This window comes from Nannospalax galili, unplaced genomic scaffold (genome assembly GCF_000622305.1).
Source record: "Nannospalax galili isolate Female #2095 unplaced genomic scaffold, S.galili_v1.0 scaffold856, whole genome shotgun sequence".
Lineage (NCBI taxonomy): Eukaryota > Metazoa > Chordata > Mammalia > Rodentia > Spalacidae > Nannospalax > Nannospalax galili.
Genome location: NW_008339573.1, coordinates 1432115 through 1452807, shown reverse-complemented (window position 1 = coordinate 1452807; position 20693 = coordinate 1432115). Strand labels below are relative to the sequence as shown.

Below are 20693 nucleotides of genomic sequence, written 5' to 3'. Positions count from 1 at the left end.
ATATTAATTAAAAAAAAAAACTAAAAATAATTTTGTTTCTATAGTCAGTAGCTTTTAGGAACTATGAATGCCTTTACTACTTTATACTGAATGTGTCACATTCAAATCAATAAACTACATAATTGACAATCTCTAGTATTTTCATCTATGTGTTTTTCTTCTCTCAGTCCAACCAATGTAACATCCTCCAATAATGGACTCAATTATTAAAGAGAAAGAGTAGCACAGTAAAGAAGACAATAAAATGCTCTGTTATTCCACACTGTTCTTTTAAAGTTCTCAATCCTTCCTTTGTCGGGGCTGGAGAGATGGTTCAGTGGTTAAGAGCACTGCCTGCTCTTGCAGACAACCCAGGTTCAATTCCCAGCACCCACATAGTAGTTAACAACTCTCCATAACTCCAGTTCCAGGGGATCCAATGCCTTCTTCTGACCTCCACAGGCTCTACACGACATGGTGCACTAACATACATGGAGGCAAACACTCATAACATACAAAAAATAAATATTTTCTTAAAAATCCTTTGTCAACCTGATCTTCTGCTCAACAACTCTAGTCTCTAAGTTATTGAGCTTGCCCTACTTATGTAGCTGCCTCAGCTTCACTTACAGAAAACCTTCATCCATACTTACATCTCTTCTTTCTTTGACTGCTGTAATTCCCTTCTCTAGGACCTCGTGAAATGCCTGCTCTCCAGACTCCAGCTTGTGGAGAACGCTGCTACCTGCCTTCTCAAATGTATAAAGAAACATAATTATCACCTCCATCTTCAAACCACCCTACTGGATTTTCAATCAGTTAAAGATCCCATACAAAGTCTACCTGATTTCGTCAAGACATTTCTTAAACATTGCCTGTTCATTGTTTCAACCCATACAATTATTAAAACTACCTACTACCTCCAGAAGGGTTTAACACCTAAATACTTGAGTTAATGAGATGAAACTCCAAAACTGGACATGGTGGTGCACACCTAAAATCTCAAGAGCATGACTTCAAGGTCATTCTTGACTACACAGCAAGTTTGAAGCCAGTGTGGGCTACATGAGGACCCTATGTCAAAAACAAACAAACAAAAACCCATACATGTTTACAAAATGTCTATTAATAAACAGTATGGCTATATAACTTATCAAAACCTGTATAAATGACAGTGCTGTATAAACTTTGCTTCTTTCAATTACCAAAATTAAGAGAAAAAGCAAAGCACTGCCTGATAGGCCATACTTGCCTATATCTCTGAATATGTGGATGAGACAATGGACAGCACTTACGGTAGAGAAACTTAAACACAAACTCTGTTGAGTTGGAGGATGTTTTACTTTCACTCAAATACCTCATCAACTCTGCCTTAAAAATGAAATTGAAGGTTATCAAACCTGATTTAAGAAAAACAAGCTTCAGAAGTCTGTACTTTTGTTACCTGTAACCCACTTTACTCAAAAGTTTATTTTAGTTGGGCATGATGGTGCATATCTTTCTTAAATCCCAGCACTCAGGAGGCAGAGGCAAGCAGATCTCTGTGAGATCAAGGCCAGCCTGGTCTACATAATAGTGCCTTCTACTGCTATAAGGAGACCCTGTCTCAAAAAAAATAATTTTTGCCGGGCATGGTGGTGCACACTTTTAATCCCAGCACTTGGGAGGTGGAGGAAGGCCAATCTTTGTGAGTTCGAGGCCAGCCTGGTCTACATAGTGAGTTCTAGGACAGCTGGGGCTACAAGGAGACCCTGTCTCAAAAAAGACAGAAAAAAAAAAAAAATTTTTTAAATGGTAAGATCCCAGTAAGATCCTAGCAATTAGCAACTAATAATTAAATGCCTCAACCTCCCCCCTCTACCTCATTTCCTGACCATATTCCGCTTAACCTTCTAACATCCTTTTTTTGTATCTATGGGAAAATCTACAGAATTCAACATTCCTTCTTAAGTCTTGCTTAAGTATCATTCTATCTAATGCAAAGCAAGACATATTTAAATATTTTCTAGTGTTTAAAATAATACAAAAATACTGATGTAATACACATCAGACAAAAATACAGTTTTACATACAAAAGGAAATTATAGGATAATATACCAGAAAACTCTATCACAATATAAAAAATAACAAAGGCATAATCTACAAATTTTAGGAGTCTATAAACATTAAATCAAGTTGTCATCATTCTTGCAAATCAAACATCTTAGAAATGTAGAAAATCAATGACACAAACATACATAATGCTATTTTATTTTGAATAGTCATTTATTTTACTAAAGAAACTCGAGCTATTAGACTAAAACATAACTGAAAGGAGAAAAAATGACATAGAATTTAATAGATTTAAAATATCAAAAAACATTCACGTTTAAGAAGTATCAACCAAGAGCCAGGCATGATGGCACATGCCTTTAGTCCTAGCACTTACTTGGGAGGCAGAGGCACGTGGATCTCTGTGAGTTCAAGGCCAGCCTGGTCTACATAGCGAGTTCCAGGCCAGCTGGGGCTACAGGCAGACCCTATCTCAAAAAGGCCAAAAAACCCACAAACAAACGAAGCATCACCCAGACATGGTGGTACATTCCTAAAATCCCAGCACCAAGAATCATCTAGAGCCAGGTATGGTGGTGTATACCAGTAATCCTAGCACTCAGGAGGTTGACATAGGATGTCAGGGGTTCAAGGCCAATCTCAGATACAGAGCAAACTGAAGACCAGTTTGAGCGACATGAGACCCTGCCTCAAAAAACTAAAAAGAACTTAAGGCACAAACCCCAAACATTAAAAGGTGTGTAACTAGGAGCTAGAGATGGCTCAGTGGTTAAGATGACCCTGGTTCAAATCCCAGCACCTACATGGCAGCTAACAATCATCCATAGTGCCAGTTCCAGAATATCTGACGCCCTCTTCTGGCCTCTGTGGGTAGTGCATGACACAGTGCACTTAAATACATGCGGGTGTAATACTCATACACATAAAATAAAAATAAATACATCAAAAAAAGTGAATAACTAGGGTTAGAGATGTAGCTCAGTTGGAGTCACTGCCTAGCATGCATGAAGCCTTGAGTTTCATACAGCACCACATAAAACTGGACATGGTGGTGCACACCTATAATCCCAACTCATGACTTCAAAGTCATTCTTGACCACACAGCAAGTTTGAAACCAGTCTAGGATACGTGAGGACCCTATTTCAAAAACAAACAAAAACCCATACATGTTTACAAAATGTCCATTAATAAACAGTATGGCCAAATAACTTATTATCAAAACCTGTATAGTATAAATAACAATGATAGGTAGAGCTACTTATTACACCAGAAATACACAGACTAGTACTGCTCTGAAGTAGAAAAATATTATCACTTTTTCAAGTAGAGATGGTGCTATAAATCATATACATTGTTAAGGTTCTATCCATATAATAGAAACTACAGATATAACATGAAAGAACATGATCTCTATATCCTAACAAGAAAAAGCTCTAAAATATATATATTATCAACTGATTTAAAACAAGGTACAGATCATTGTCTATGTATGCTAATTTCCTGTTTAAAAACTGAAAAAAAAAAACAGGTGTGTTGGTGCATGTCTATAATTCCAGCACTGGGAGGCTGAAGTAAGAGAATTAAGAGTTCAAGACCAATTTAGGCTATATAATGAGCCTCAGCCTCAAAGAGGCAGAGGCAGATGGATCTTTGAATTTGAGGCCAGCCTGGTCTACATAATCCTGGCACTAGTGAGTTCCAGGCTAGCCAGGGCCACATATTTCAGACTCTGTGGAAGAAAAGGAAGAAGGGAGGGAGGGAAGGAGGGAGTCTAAAAAAAATTTACTTCTATTTCAACTTAAAAACTCTAGAAAAACACTAAAGAAATCAATGAGAGGGAGAACAGGGAAAAGGGGGTATTAGAACAACACATTTTACTATTTTTTATTTTTTTTTTTGTCTTTTCAAGACAAGGTCTCCCTGTAGCCGCAGCTGACTTGGAACTCACTATGTAGACTAGGCTGGCCTTGAACTCACAGAGATCCTTCTGCCTCTGCCTCCCCAGTGTTTTTTACTATTCTTAAATTTTTTTTTAATTTATTTTTATTTTATGTGTATGAGTGTTATGGTAAGTGCATCCATGTCATGCAATGCCCAAGGAAGACTGAAGAGGGTGCCGGATCCCCTGGAACTGGAGTTACAGACAGTTGTTAACTGCCATGTGGGTGCTAGAATTCAAACCCTGGTCTTCTCCAAGAACAGTCAACATTCTTAACTGCTGAGCCATCTCTCCAGCCCTTTTTACTATTTCTCTTTTTAAAATATTTTATTATTTTTATTTTATGTGTGTACGCGTGTATTGCCTGCATGTAGATAAGTACACCCATGTTGTGCAATGCCCACAGAGGACAGAAGAGGCTGTCGGATCCCCTGGACCCGGAGTTATGGACAGTTGTTAGCTGCCATGTGGGTGCTGGGATTCAAACCCGGCTCGTCTACAAGAACAGCCAGTGTTCTTAACCACTAAGCCATCTCTCCAGCCCTCTTACTATTTCTTTAACAAGCATATTATTAGCCATGAAAAATAAAGTAGCAGCCAGGTGTGGTGGCGCATGCCTTTAATCTTAACACTCAGTAGGCAGAGGCAGGCATCTCAAGGCCAGCCTGGTCTATATAGTGAGTTCCAGGTGAGCTGGGGCTACAGGGAGACCCTGTCCCCCCAAAAATTAATTCACTAATTAAAGTAAATAAACAATCAAGTGGCAATTAAGACCCTGTTAAGACCCTGTCTCAAACAATAAAGTGGCAGTTAAACCCTATAGTTAAGACCCTGTCTCAAACAACCAAAAATAAGTCAACCCAAAAATCAATCAATAATGAATTTGAATAATTTGCTATAGTCACAAAATTTAAATTATCTGCTAGCCAAGTATGTTGGCATATCTGGAATCCCAATGCTCAAGAGACTAAAGCAGGAGTTCAAGGCTAGCCTGGGGTACACAAAATAAATACCTAAGAGAAGTACATACAAAAATTCTCTACCTTTTCCTAGCTTGGAGTTTAGCTCAGTAATAGAATGCTTGATTAGCATACTCAAAGCCCCAGAGTAATTGCCAGCACTGAAAATAAATAAATGCCTTTTACTTAGTACCAAATTGAGATCAGAAAGTAGAGGTAATGCAGATAGACTCCAACCCTATGATATGTGGATACATAACCTACTGATTACATATAATAATAGAGAATTACCTACAGTTTAGCAGGCAAATTCTATATAACTTTGTGTCAAGCATATATTCTTTATTTTTTTTTTCCTTAACTGAGACAGGTTTCCCTATTGTTCCAGCTGGCCTGAATTCGATTTGTAGACTAGGCTGGCTTCATTCTCATAAAAATCCACATGCCTCTGCCTCCTGAATGCTGGGATTAAAGATATTTGGCACCACACCCAGCAAGAGTTTATTCTTAGAAACAAAACTTCTCCTAATAGTAGAATGTTAAGGTACACTCACCTGTTCAGTAATTGAACTCAGATCATTTGATGAAAAATCTTCCTCTTCATTCTCAAAAAACTCATAGTAATTTTCCAAAAGTCCTGCCATTATTCTGCTCACAATTTCTTGCTCTTTCATATCTTCTACATCTGTGTAAATGCTAAGAATAAAAGCTTAAAATGAGTTGAGTTCTTAATTAGAAGTAAAATTACAAAAGAACCAATGAGCTACTTTATAAAACAGAGCAATTTATGTCATCATTCTGTGCCTCAGTTTTCCCATCTGTAAAACTTACCTAATTTGTACCCTCTTCACAGCAATGCTGTGAGAATTAATCGGATATACTATAAAAAATAATGGTTCATCATCAAGCATCCTACAATCCCTGGGAGACAATATGATGAGTCTATTTCACAAACCCAATTTTTCAAAAAAATTAAAAACTGTGAAACCACTTACTGGAAGACATCTGGACCAAAGACAGCAGCCAAAGAATTTGCAGACCAAATTTCTTCATGATGTGATGCTACATTAGCTAAAAACCTACACAGAAACTTTAATAAACTGTAATTAACAGGTGGAAGCTGTTGCAAGAGGAACCTCAACTTTCTTCCAAATTCATCTTCATTATTATAATCTATAAAACATAATGACAGGTTTTCTTCATGAAGTAAAAAGTAAAGCTCAGATATTTTGCCAGGTTCCCATTACTCCACCAACATCATTTTTTTACTGTAACAATTCAAAACCTCTTCACTTCCTCTGGAGAGGCCAACTGCCTTAGGGCTTTGCATTTCACTTATGAAGTGGAAGAGTTTGAAAGGGGGAGGCTAGAAAAAAGGAACTTCAGTTTCTCAACTGTTTGGAGATGTTTTCCTCATCTATTACTCATGGGCCCCAATTCTCTAATTTTCTTTTTTCTCATCTTACTACCTCTTGCACAACTGTACCTGTGTTTCCAAACTAGTGCCAACTACAAGAAGTCAAAATATAACTGACCTACCAGTTAACACAAACTACTAATGAGCCAACAGTAGAGACGCAATTCAATAAGCATATAATATCACTGACAACTTTCTACATCAACAAACAGGATGAGGAATGAAAGGGGAATTTTGATCTCCCTTGACATTCTGAAAAGAACAATTAACATAAGTAACATTGACAGAACTAAATTAAAAAGTCTGTTTCTCATTTGGTTTTCTTCTTTAAATTGTCATTGGTTCCTTCATTTGCTTGTTTTGTTTTTGAAACATGGTCTTACTCTGTGGCCCCAGCTGGACTCCAACACCTGAGTAATCCTCCTGACTCAGTGCTAGGATTACAGGCATGAACCACCACATTCAGCATAGTTTATTTGTGCTTGACTTTTTTTGATTTTTATTTTATGTGTATGTGTGTATTGCCTACATGTAGGTAAGTGTGCCCATGTCATGCAATGCCTGCGGAGGTCAGAAGAGGCTGTTGGATCCCTGGAGTTATGGACAGTTGTTAGCTGCCATGTGGGTGATGGGATTTGAACCCGAGTTTTCTGCAAGAACAACCAGTGTTCTTAACCGCTGAGCCATCTCTCCAGCCCCTTGACTATGGTTTCTTTTTACCCAGGTAAATTCTATCACAGAAGCAAGGCCTTGTGTTTGTTATGTCAATGAGGCTTTCACCAACAGAAACAAGGCCTCTATGAACCCCATTAATTGATGATGGTCTAATTTAGGAGAATTTCTCAGAGGTACTTCAGAATGAAGCAATTTATTACTTTCATTTTTCTGCAGGTTCTTTTCTGGTCTTTTTAAGACAGGGTCTCCTCCCTATATTCCCAGCTGGCCTAGAACTCAATACATAGAGCAGGCTGGCCTTGAACTCACAGAGACCCATGTGCCTCTGCCTCCCAAGTGTTGGGATTAAAGGCATGCACCACCATGCCCAGCCTTTCTGCAGGTTCTTAAAATTAACTTACAGAAGGCATGCACCACCATGCCCAGCCTTTCTGCAGGTTCTTAAAATTAACTTACAGAAAAAAGCTTTGGGGGGCTTGAAAAATGACTCAGCAAGTTAAGAGCACTGGCTGTTCTTGTAGAGGACCCTGGTTCAATTCCCAGCACCCACATGGTTTCAGGAGAGCCAATGCCCTCTTCTGGCCTCCAAAGGCATTGGTGGTACACTTACATACACATACAGGCAATATACTCATACAAATAAAATAAAAAATAAAATCTTTAAAAAGAAAAAAAATCTTTCGGTAAAAGGTTATTTATGGTAGTGATACTGGCAATCTCTGCAAGGCAACAGAAGCCTAAAAAGTGTATTGGGCTGGGGAGATAGCTTAGTAACTCTTGCTGTACAAGTAGTAGTACCTGAGTTCAAATACCCAACACCCATAACACCCAAGTAAAAAGTCAAGCACAGTGACACATTCCTGTAATTCCAGCAACAGGGAGGCAGAGACCGGGGTTGAGGAGGGGGAATCCCTGGGCTTACTGAGTTCTAGGTTCAGTGAGAGATTCTATCTCAAAAAATAAGGAGAGGGGATGGATAGATGACTTCAGTGGTTAAGAGCATTGGCTGCTCTTGCAAGAGGTCCTGGGTTTGGTTCCCAACATCCACATGATGGCAAACAACCATTCATAGATTCATAGCTCCAAGGAATCTGACACCCTTTCCTAGCCTCTATGGGCACTGCAAACATGTGGTACACTTATATACATGCAACAAAACACGAATATAAAATAAAATTAAAAAACTTAAGCCGGGAGTGGTGCCGCAAGCCTTTAATCCCAGCACTCGGGAGGCAGAGGCAGCCTGGTCTACATAGTGAGTTCCAGGACAGCTGGGGCTACAGGGAGACCCTGTCTCAGAAAGATCAAAAAAAAAAAAATTAAATTCAGAGTGACGGATGAAGACACCCAATATTGACCAATCTCTGGCCTCCATATACATGCATACACATATGCATATGCACCCAAACACATCCACACAACACATACATACATACATACACACACACACACACACACACGTGTGTGTATATCAGGAGTTTTAAGATTTTTAAATGCAGGGGCTAAGAGATGGCTCAGTAGTTAAAAGCCCTCCCTGTTCTTGCAGAAAATTCGATTCGGTTCCCAGCACCCATATGGCAGCTAACAACCGTCCATAACCCCAGTTCCAAGGAAGTTGACTCCCTCTTCTGATTTCTGTGGGCACTGCACAACATGGGTGCACTTACATCTTTTTTTTTAAAAAGATTTTAAATGCAACCAAATAACTTTTTCTATACTTTGTAATATTAGCAAATGTTCATTCAAATGGTTCAGTACCTGGCACCCATAACTGAATGGAACAGCTCTGAATTATTACTTTTTTAAATCATCATACCTGTAAACTGATGGAAAATTAATTGTAAGAACCTATTAAGAAAACCATTTATGCTGGGTGTGGTGGTGCATGCCTTTAATACCAGCACTTAGGAGGCAGAAGTAGGCAGAGCTCTCTGAGTTTGAAGCCTCCCTAGTCCTGGGATTAAAGGCTGCACTACCATGCCTAGCCAAAATAAATCTTTTTTTAATTTTTTTGATATATTTATTTTTATTTTATCTGTACGCATATATTGCCTGCTTGTATATAAGTGCACCCGTGTTAGCCAATGCCTGTGGAGGACAGAAGAGGCTGTTGGATCCCTTGGAACTGGAGTTACAGACAGTTGTTAGCTGCCATGTGGGTGCTGGGATTCAAACCCAGGTCTTCCACAAGAACAACCAGTGTTCTTAACCACTGAGCCATCTCTCCAGACCCTGACAAATTATTCTTAGTGTTTCCAATTTTGTAGCACTTACCATGTATCATATCCATGTATTTATCTTATCTTTACTATATATTCACTAATACCTGTTTCTCTTCTACATCCCCTTTAAAACTTTAGCTGGGGGATGGGGGTGGGGGGCCTAAAGACCGAGAGCCCAGCAATTAAGAGCACTTATTGCTCTTACAGAGGTCTGGGGTTTGGTTCCCAGCATCTAACTGTGGCTCACACCTTATGTAACTCCAGGTCCCAGAGATCAAATACCCTTTTCTGGCCTCCATAGGCAGAGGGACACATGTAGTACACTTTCATACATGCAAGCAAAACACTCCTATACATAAAACAAAATTAATTAAATGTTGAAACTTTATCTTGGGTCCATAAGCTAGCTCAGCAGCAGGTGAAAGTACTTGCTACAAAGCCTGACAACCTGAGTTCAATCCCTAGAACCCACATGGTGGAAGGACAGAACCAACTCCTCCTGCAAGCTGTCACCTGACCTCCATATGCATACTGTGGCATGTGCACCCAAACACATTCTCACACACCACAAAATAAATGTTCAAACACAAATTGTTTTTAAGATGGCTTGGCAGTAAAAATGCTTGCCATAAGCCTGATGAGCTGAGTGTTCAGATTCCCAGAACCCATGTAAAAGTTAGAGGTGAGGACCAACACCAAAGGTTGTGTCCTCTGACATCCACACACATGGTGTGGCACACACGCATACATGCTCATAAACACATACACATGTCATATACTCACACACACACACAAATAAATACCTAAATTTAAAAATAATACTATAAGGATCCAAGAAGTTGCCATTCCCTTAACTATACCATACAACCCGAAGGAGAAAATGAGTAAATAATAATTTCTGGGTGCTGGAGAGATGGGTTAGCGGTTAAGAGCACCAACTGCTCTTGCAGAGGACCTGGGTTTGACTCCCAGCACCAACATGGCCGCTACAAACTGTCCTTAACTCCAGTTCCAGGGGAATCTGAAGCCCTCTTCTGACCTCCACGGCATTGCACAACACAGATGCACTCATGTACATGCAGGCAATACACTTGTTACACATAAAATAAAAATAAATAAAATGTAAAAAAAAAAAAAGAAAATAATTTCTGAATACTATACTTACTGATCACACATTAAGATTCTAAAAGGGCTCTGAAATTAATAATAAATGACTGATAAGAAAAAAATGATGTTACCTTGAGAAAGCTGCATTAAGTGAATATGCAAGCTGCCAGGTATAACAGGTTCAGGAAGTTCCTGAAGGAAAAACCTAAGAAGACTAATAGCTGAGGGAACATCTGCTTCCTTAACCAAATCCACCTCTTCTCCGCTGTCGTATCTCTGCCGAAGCCAATCCACTGTCTCAGCATTTCCATTGACTTGAAACAGTCCTTGTTGCTCCAGACCTCCTACGTTAGTTCAAGGCAAAAGGTAAGCTAGACCTTCAACTACTGGACTACACAGAATTCATTTTCAACTTAAAATTCTCATACTTTTGGAAAGTCTTTCTTGGTTCCCCAGATCTGGCTAAAAACCATCTAACTAATTATCTAGCAACACAGCACTCTATTTTTGTCCCACCCTTTATACCCATTAAAAAAAATTCCTATTACCCCCACTAAAAATGTTCTAGGTTGGGCAACGGTCATTTCTAGGTATATGAATTAAGCAAAAATACACTAAAACCTTAAAAACGGTTTACATTGTTCTTTGTTTGCTCTATCCACACTTAAAAAAAAATTAATCCAAGATCAAAAAGGGGTAAGTTTTGTTTATTAAAACAAAAGCTAGCCCTCAAAGTAAGAAAATGTATACCATGTTCCTCAATATAGTCCACAACGTGGCGGACTATGAATGGAACCTCATTGTCTGGATGTCCTCCCTGCTGCAGCTCATCAAGTGGAATTCCAAATATTTTGTTAGCAAGAACGGAGTTGCAGTTACTCAAGGAAGGGGAGGAGCTCTTCCTCATATCTTTTTTGCAGCCAGAAATCAAAGCTGTCTTTTCTGCCAAATAAAAAACAAAAAGAAAAAGAGACTATAATGATTAACAGGTGGCAATATGAGCAAATACATCAAAGAAAAACTGCTTTACACCTGCATGTGTTCTCATCTATTTAAATGATTATCAGGCCCATGATGTAGTCTACAAATAAAGCACAACGTAATTATCTAAGCATTTTCTCTACTATAAAATTAGTTCTGAATGCCCTATAGTGCCTGCATATTCAATAATGCCAAAACAGAGCAACTGAAAGTTGGAAAGTGACATTACTATCTCAAAGGCAATTTAAGGAACAAATTTGGCCCCAAAAAGACTATTACTCCAAAAATGATGCCTAGTGTCTAGTAAAAAGCCAAAATCCATCTCTGGACTCTGCAATATGAAGCTTATTTAACCTCTCAATTCACAAATACCCAAACAGGAAATAGTAACAATAACCACTTTTTTTTGAGACCTGGTCTCATATAACTCAGATTGATCTTAAAACTCGAAATCTTCATGCCTCAGCTTCCTAAATACTGGGATTACAGCCATAGATCACCATGCCCAGCTAACAATAACTTTTGATAAACAATGCCTGATAAGAACAAGATTATCAGCTCTTTTTTCAATAAAAACTTCTAACACTTTTTTTTTTCTTAAAAGGAAAATTTTTCAATTCTAAACCTCAACTTTTTTTTTGGGGGGGGGGGCATCTTTTTGAGACAGGGTCTTCCTATAGTCCCAGCTGGCCTGGAACTTGGTATCTAGACCAGGCTGGCCTTGAACTCAGAGATCCACCTGCTTCTGCCTCCGGAGTGCTGGAATTAAAGGCATGTGCCACCATGCCTGGCATTAAACCTCAACTTTTAATGAGGAAAAAAAATGCAGATTAGTTCAGAAGAAATAGCTGTCTTAACTTTGTAAGATTAAGATCAGAAAAAGGGGGTTGAAGGGATGGGTCAGTGGTTAAGAACACTGATGGTTCTTGCAGAAGACCCTGGTCCAATCCCAGCATCCACAGGGTGGCTAACAACTGTCCATAACTCCAGTTCCAGGGGATCTGATGCCCTCCTCTATTATTCTCTATGGGCACTGCATGATACAGGTATTTACATACATTCAGGTAATACACTCACACACATAAAAATAAATCAAGATCAGAAAAAGGAAACAATGCCTCAGATAACTGTCCTCAGTATCTGAAGCATTAGAGAACACGTAGTCCCTACCCAAAGAATCATCCCAATTAACATTCTCTAAAACAAAAGAGGGTATCTTTAAACAAAAGAAAAACTTTTCCAAATATTGATAATGAACAAAATTAACATCCAGATCAAAGGTAAATCTACTAAGATTAAGCTCTAAAAAATAAGGCCCAACTGTATACAGTTTAGCTACTAGATTTAAGAATGTCACAACAGGCTCAGCATTCTCCTGATGGCTCAGTAGTTAAGAGTACTGGCTGCTCTTGCAGAGGACCAAGGTTTGATTCCCAGCACCCACATGATGGCTAAAAACCATCCATAACTTCAGTTCCAGGGGATCCAATGCCCTCTTCTGACCTCTACAGGCATATTTACATACATGTAGACAATACACTCATACACATAAAATAAAAATAAAAAAAAATAAATAAAAGAATGTCACAAAGCCAGGTGTGTTGGCCCATGCCTTTAATCCCAATAGAGGCAGGTGAGTCTCTGTAAAATAGAGGCTAGCCTATTCTACATAGTTAGCTCTAAGTCAGCTGTCGGAAGACCCTGTCTCAAAAGTAACCAAAACAAAAATAAAACAAAACACAAAAAAGTGAGTATCACAACATGACTAGCAGACAACCTAGCCAATTTATAGAACAGTAGAAATTAATTTAGGAACAACAAAAAAAAGCCATAAATTTACATAGTCTTGGGTAAGCAACATCTATTCTTTGATACACTTGCGTGTCAGCTAATACAAAATCTCTAAGCTATTCAAATAGTAGCTACAAGAATAACTGATATAAAAACCAGAAAGAATGAAAACCAAATGACAACTATAAAGGGTAAACAAGAAAAATCTCTGTAGATGTACACAGTATGTACAGTTATCTTTTTGGAAGCTTACCTTTGAGTACTTAAACACCTAAGTTTAAAAAATGGCTTCTGTACCAGCTACCCTCAATGAGCAAGCATTCTTTTGTCATTTATGGTTGTTTAAGATTATGGCAGAAGATCAGCCTGTAGTTCCTCATTGAAGAAACGCAGAACTCGATCAGTACTTCAGCAGTTAATCTAGAAGAAGAAAAAAACTGTTTCAATTTCTCACAGCTTTTTTGTGTGTGTATAGTGTGAGCACGTATGTGCATACAGAGGCCATCAGTGTCTTTCTCTCTCATCCTCCACCTTATTTTCTTAGACAGGGTCTCTCAATGCACTCCAACCTCACTGCTTCAGCTATGGTGACGAACCCGCGAGCTCCCAGGATCCAGCTGTCTCCAACCCCCAATGCTGAGGTTATAGGAACTATTGACCACGCCTAGGTAGGTGCTGGGGATTTTAACTTAGGTCCTCTTGCTTTCTTATCAAGTGTTCTTACCCCAAACCATTTTCCTATATTTTCTATGTTCCATTTCCTATGTTCCTATACCTGGGTCTCCTTGTATAAATAAAAATAATATGCCAGGCATGGTGGCACACACCTTTAATCCCAGCACTCAGGAGGCAGAGGCAGGCGGATCTCTGTGAGTTCAAGGCCAGCCTGGTCTACATAGTGAGTTTCAGGACAGCTGGGACTACAGGGAGACCCTGTCTCAAAAAGACCAAAAAAAAATCCAATCATTCTTATACACAAAATTTCTCATTTGTTTTCCATTGCCTAAAGCTCAGCATTCCAAATATTTGGTCAGGGAAAAAATTATGAACATATATCCCCATGTGTCTAAGCATTTCTGAGAGTAGTAAATAATATACTAACATACACTATACATAATAAATGCACAGGAGAGTAATACTTGAAACTTAAGGAGCTGGAGAAACTGTTCAGTGGGTAAAGGTGCTTGCCAGCAAGTTTGAGGACCTGAGTTCCATCCCTAGGATTCACATGACAAGAGAAACAACTCATAAAAGTTGTCCTCTGACCTCCCCACATGTGCTGTGTGGCATGTGCATACACTCACACAGAGAAATAAAGATGAATAAAGTTGTATGTAATGACACATGCCTTTAATCCCAGCACTCAGGAAGCAGAGGAAGACGAATCTCTCTGAATCCAAGGTCAGCCAAGGCTACATACTGAGACCTTGTCTCAAAGAGAAAGTAGCTGGGCATGGTGGCAGATATCCTTATTCCCAGCACTTGGGAGGCAGAGGCAGGCAGATCTCTGTGAGATCAAGGCCAGCTTGGTCTACATAACAAGTTCCAGGCCAGTTGGAGCTAGAGAGAGACCCCGTCTCAAAGAGACACACAGAGCCCTTAGGCTGTCACAGCCTGTCCCCAAGGATGTAGATTGAAGGAATTTCTTGCCAAAAAGTTTTTTTTTTTTTTTTTTTTTTTTTTTTTTTTTTTTAAAAAAAAAAAAAAAAAAAAAAAGTGCTTATCTAGCATGCAAGAGACTCTGGGTTCAATTCCCAGAATTCCCAGTACTGCTAAGTAAACAATCTCCAAAAGTGTCTGAAAAAAAGTATTAACTGCTTAAGTGTAAATTATTTTTGTTTAAAAATAGAAATATCAACTGTAATACTATATGCACATAATACATAAGCTATCTTGCCCATTCCAAATGGCAGCACCTCACTTTTGAGACAAGTCATCTAGAATTCTGACCTCCAACTTCAGTGTACATCACAATCAAAACCTACCAGACTAAGCTTTAAGAAGATAACCTTATCTTTTTAAATTTTATTTTTATTTATGTGTATATGCGTTTCTTTGTGTATACATGCACATGTGGGGGGGAGGGTTCACCAAGAAAGCCAGAAAAAGGCATAGGATCCCCTGGAGCTAGAGTTGCAGGAGCCGCCCAATATGGGAACTAAACTCAGTCCTCTTCAAAAGCAGCAAACACTCTAAACGGCTGAGCCATCTTTCCAGTCCCCCCCACCCTCAACCCCAGAGCCATACTATGTAGCCTAGACTGACCTCAAATTCAAAATTTCTTGCCTCCATCTCCCAAGTGCTGGGACTAAAGGCATGTAAAATCATGCCTAGATAGCTTATTTTTTATTGCTCTTCAATATAAAACTACAATATACTTATTTTTATCAGAAAAGAGTATTAGAGGAATTCTACAACTTACTTGTTCCCTGAAATGAAAACTTTTCTCTTAGCTGGGCATGGTGGCACACACCTTTAGTCCCAGCACTTGGGAGGCAGAGGCAGGCAGAGCTCTATGATTTTGAGGACAGCCTGGTCTACATAGCAAGTTCCAGGCCAGGCCAGCTGGCACTACAGAGAAACCCTGTCTCAAAAAAAACTTTTATTTCACAGACATTAAAAAGCTCCTTTGAAAAAAGGGAAAGCTGGAGCGATACCTCAGTGGTTAGGTGCTCGCCATGCTACATAAAGACCTGAGTTCCATCTCCAGCACTCACATAAAAAGCCAAGTGTGAAGCCAGATGTAGTGATTCATGCTTTTAACCCCAGCACTCAAGAGTAAGAAGCAGGCGGATCTCTGTGAAATCAAGGCATCTGGGTCTACATAATGAGTTTCAGGCCAGCTGGGGCTACAGGGAAACCTTGTCTCAAAAACAAACAAAATAATATTAATAATAAAGTCAGGCATGGTGGCTTGTACTTGTAACCCCAGTACCAGGAAGGCAGAGACAGGCAGATCCCTAGGACTCAATGGCAGGCCAGCTAGCCTAGCCTAATCTATAAGCCTCAGGCCCCAATTAAAGACTATCTCGTAAAAAAAAAAAAAGTGGATGATTCCTAAGGAATACCACCCCACGTTGTCCTATGGACTCTACACGAACACTCACACATACAGTAGCGCGCACACTCAGAGAGAGGGAGAGAGAGAGGGAGAGAGAGAGGGAGAGAGAGGGGGAGGGGGAGAGAGGGAGAGGGAGAGGGAGAAGGAGAGAGAGAGAGAGAGAGAGAGAGAGAGAGAGAGAGAGAAGCAGGTACATAAACAAAAACACTGACCTAATATGCATAAGGTCCTGGGTTCAATCCTCAACACCACAAAATGAAAAAAATAAAAAACAAAGCAATGACTATATCCTTCTTCCCCACTAGATTGTGAACTTTGAGTAAAAAACATACACAAAAACAAATTCATTTTTGTTTGCCCAGTTCTAAAACTAAGCAAGAGCAGGATCCAAGTATCTGAATTGATGTTATCATTTCCAATACTTTCCAGTTCACTACCCAACCAAATCCTCTATGAGATATGGAGAAAAAAGCAAAAGCTCATAGAGCTAAAGAAACTGGTTCCAAGTTATGGACTTTGTGACTAGTATATATTGGCAATCTTTTAGATGGATGCCCTTTCTAAGCAACAGATAGAGTTCTCACTAAAACTTTTCCTTAAAATTTCCTTGAAATGTATGAAGCCACAAGGGTTGATTCATATCTATTTACTTACTATATCATGTGAATGAGTTGGTGCATTCCAAAATCTTTTTCTAGTTAAAATCTATTTCTAGTTAAAATCAGCTACTCACAAATTAGCCTACTCTCTCTCGGACAAGTCCCTACTCCTTCAAGTTTGGAGACTACAAATTGTGGTCCAGTTCATATATCTGTTCCATACTTCCTTTTTCTACACCAATAATCCCCTCCTATGCTCCTAGCAATGTTTCAAAACACTTTTTTTTTGTTTATCTGTAAAACAGAATGCTGTTTCTATTAAAATAATCTTCAGTACTTCATTGCCAGAAATGTTAGGTTTTCAAGTAAAATGTCTAACTCATAGAAAATAACTTTAAAAAGACTAAGTACACCTACAATTCAACAACAAAGAAACTAGTAACCCAATTCAAAAATGGGCATGGATCTGGGATAAACATCACATAGAAAAGTTGATGGTAGACCAGTGAAATGGCTCAAGCAGGTAAAACTGCTTGCCACACAAGCCTAGCAACTAGTTTAGTCCCCAGAACCTACATAAAGGTAGAAGGAAAGAACCAACTCCACAAAGTTTCCTATGACCTTCACACATGCACTGTGGCATGCATGTCCAAATTCACCTACATTAAGATGTGACTTAGTTGGTAGAATGCTTGCCTAATATGCACAAAGTCCTGTTCAGTCCCCAATACCATATAAACTGATAGCACATGCTTATAATCCCAACACTGAGGTGGAAGGAGGAGGATCAGAAGTTCAAAGCCACAGCCTGAGGAGATAGCTCAGTCAATAAAGTGCTTGCAGCTCAAGCAAAAAGACCTGAGAGACTTGAGGGCACATACATGAAAATGGCCCAGCATCAGAACAGAAAAAAATTAATGGGCTCCACTAAAAATTTCTTCAAAAAGAAAACAAAGGGCTAGAGAGATGGCTCAATATTAAGAGAGCTTGCTGTATAACCATGAGGACCAGGTTTCTCGATACCAACATAGTAAGCTGGGTGTGGCCTGTCACAAACCTGTAACTGTAGTGCTGTGGGAGGTAAGAGACAGAATTGTTAGGAGTTGCTGGCTGTCAGCCTAGCAAGAAAAAAAAAAGAAGGCGCTCCAGGTTCAGGGAGAGACTGCTTCAAAGGAATAAGGCAGGCAAGGAGTAGTGGCTCATGCCTATAATCCCAGCACTCAGGAGGCAGAGGCAGGCAGATCTCTGTGAGTTCAAGGCCAGCCTGATCTACTTAGTGAATTTTAGGTCAGCTGGGGCTACAGGGGGACCCTGTCTCAAAGACCAAAAGATTAATTAATTAATTAATTAAAAGGAATAAGGCAAAAGTGATGTGACAGAGGATTCCTGACACCTTCTCCATGCCTACATACCCCCCACACACACACACATACACAGAAACAGGTAAAGAATTTAAGGAGTTAGACTATAGACCAGTAGAATAAAACTTGCCTAGCATGTGTTTTAGGTTTGATCTCCAACATCTAAAAAATTTTAATTTAAAAAATGATTTTTAGTAATTTGTATTGCAATTTATAGTACTGCAGTCACCAATTTTAAAATCAGTTTAGAGCCAGGGGTGGTGGCACATGCCTGTAGTCCCAGCACTTGGGAGGCAGAGGCAGGTGGATCTCTGTGAGTTCAAGGCCAGCCTGATCTACTTAGTGAGTTCCAGGCCAGCTGGAGCTACAGGGAGACCCTGTTTCAAAAAGACCAAAAATAAAATAAAATCAGTTTAGAACGGGGGAGCCAGAACAGAGGATTGAAGTTATTCATAAATGATAATAAAAGTAGTTGTCAAGACCAATCAGCATAGTGCATAATCTCACCACTTGAGGGAGGCAGAAGCATCAGGAATTCAAGGTCATTCATCCTCAGCTAGATAATGAGTTCAAGGCCAGTTAGGGCTACAAGAGACATTGTCTCAAAAAGAAAAAAAATTAGTTGTCATTTTATTGCTAGGGAAATGCCAGTAACTGTATTTATTTCAATCATTTTCTGTTCTAAAACATTTTAATTTTAAAAACCCACAATGTAAAAATAGAATAAAATGAATAATTAAAAAAAATAAAAACCCACAATACTTTCTCCAAAGAGCAATATTATGCCCCTGAGATAGGCCCTTCTATATACTGCAAGGACTTAAAGTGTGTTACAGTTGCCTAACTGGTAAAACTGAAAAAACTAAAAGGAGGCACCTTAAGGACATACAAATAATGACCAGTTCATTAAAAATATTTACCAAGTACACAGTATCTATGAAAACCCAGGCCAACAGTATTTCAAGGTTACAGTAAGGTGAGAAGACACTTCACACTAACCCAACTACAGAAAGCCCAATATTGAAAACCGTTCTTTAATGTCTCCTCCTCCATGCGCGTTAAAGTTGCAGTTATTTAACGTTAAATAGCCGCATACACTGTGGTTCCGGTTGCCGTTTATAGTTTGGCTCCTTCCAAGCTGATTAGAAAGCATAAAAGGGAACCGCATGAAATTACGCAACAGTTTTTCTAAGTCGGTTTGTTTTTAACTGATAACGAGAGTTTAACAATTCTCACTAGGCAAGTGTGCCAACTGATTCTATTTCTTATCTAGGAAACCAGGTGCCCCATTTGAAACTTAACGCCCTACACAGCGACCCCTCTACGCCTGGCTTTCTTTCGCAGAGGGCAGTCTAGATGAGGCCCCCAGTGCACCAGCAGCCCAATTTTGGCTATATTCTCCGGGCAATTTAAGGAAGTCGGCAATCGCTCATCTCACGTGACCTTAAAAAGAGGCAGTGGAGCCCGGAATAAACCATTTTTTTTTTTCCGCATCAACTTCACTGCCCAGCTTGAAGGAAGTGGGAGCTGAGGTAGCGCAGAACCTGTGCCGGGCCGGCGAGGCCAGCAGAGGAACATGGGGTGGTGCATCTTCTACTTTAGGGAGGCTGAGAAGGTGCACACCCGCTCACGAGCACTGCAGCGGGTAAAAAGCCAAGGCTGCCACACACACACACCCCGCCCGGCAGCCAGGGCACGGCCCCATTCTTCTCTCTCCAGCAGAAAGGAAGCGTTCCCGGCCCCATGCCCACCTGCAGGGCTGCGCCCCTGTCTACCCGCAGCGCCCCGCGAGGACGCGGGTGGGACCCGGGGCTGCCTGGCGGCCGGGAAGGGGGAAGGGCCACGGCGGTCCGCGCATGCGCAGTACCGGGTCCCCGCCCGTTTACCCACCGTTGGAACCGCGAAGCCCCGTTCCCCGGCCTCGGCCGCTTCTCCAGAACCCTTGGCGACGTCAAGAAGGCGAGAGCCGAAGCTCTAAGTGGAACCGCGGCCGGCGAGTCTCCTCCCGAGCCGGCCTCTAGCGCGAGGCTGAAGCGATGGCTGTGGCGCAGGGCCAGCCCGGTAGCGACCCCCGGGCTATCCCGGGCGGCGGCGGCGGCGGCAGCGGCGGCGGCGGCGGCCGAGACGCGGACAAGGGGGCGGGAGCGAGGAAGGAGGCAGCGGCTGAGGCGCAGAGCCTCCCTAACGGCGAGCGGGAGGATGGCTGAGCGGAGAGCGAGAGGGAGGGGCCGGAAGTGACGTGTGCGAGGGGCGGGCCGAGCTCGCAGCTTCTCGGTCCTCGGCGATTAGGCGCTGGAGTGCCCCGCCCGCGTACCTCTGGCCTCCGGAGTTACAGGGCAGACCGGAGGAGGTGTCCGGGATGGGTGGAGGTGGGTTGCTCGACCGGGGGGAGTTGGGAAGTAGAGGACATGGGAAAGATAAAGGGAGAACCCGGAAAGCCGAGGGAGCTCCTAGGCTCTGCTCAGGAGCTGTGCCAGAAGGCCGGAGAAGCCCGAGGTGCCATTCCTAGGTGAGGATTGCACAAACCACAGGAAGCTGTGTCAGGCCGG

The 20693-nt window shown here is 40.8% G+C and overlaps 1 protein-coding gene across 5 annotated transcripts in view; it reads right to left on the bottom strand.

Annotated features, from left to right (window-relative positions):
* Fam13b (family with sequence similarity 13 member B) overlaps window positions 1–20343 on the bottom strand; it is a 75707-nt gene extending 55364 nt beyond the window's left edge. Inside the window, exons 1-7 of one of the 5 annotated variants that reach the window (XM_008834305.3) lie at window positions 20035–20343; window positions 13377–13543; window positions 11102–11293; window positions 10483–10695; window positions 5926–6103; window positions 5485–5626; window positions 633–728 (exon numbers count right to left, since the gene is read on the bottom strand). In XM_008834305.3, coding sequence (XP_008832527.1) covers window positions 633–728; window positions 5485–5626; window positions 5926–6103; window positions 10483–10695; window positions 11102–11258 — 786 coding nt within the window. In that variant the 5' untranslated portion in view covers window positions 11259–11293; window positions 13377–13543; window positions 20035–20343. The remainder of the gene's footprint in view (window positions 1–632; window positions 729–5484; window positions 5627–5925; window positions 6104–10482; window positions 10696–11101; window positions 11294–13376; window positions 13544–20034) is intronic. The other 4 variants (XM_008834306.3, XM_008834307.3, XM_017798478.2 and 1 more) reach the window with 4 other exon arrangements.
* Window positions 20344–20693: the final 350 nt, after the last annotated feature.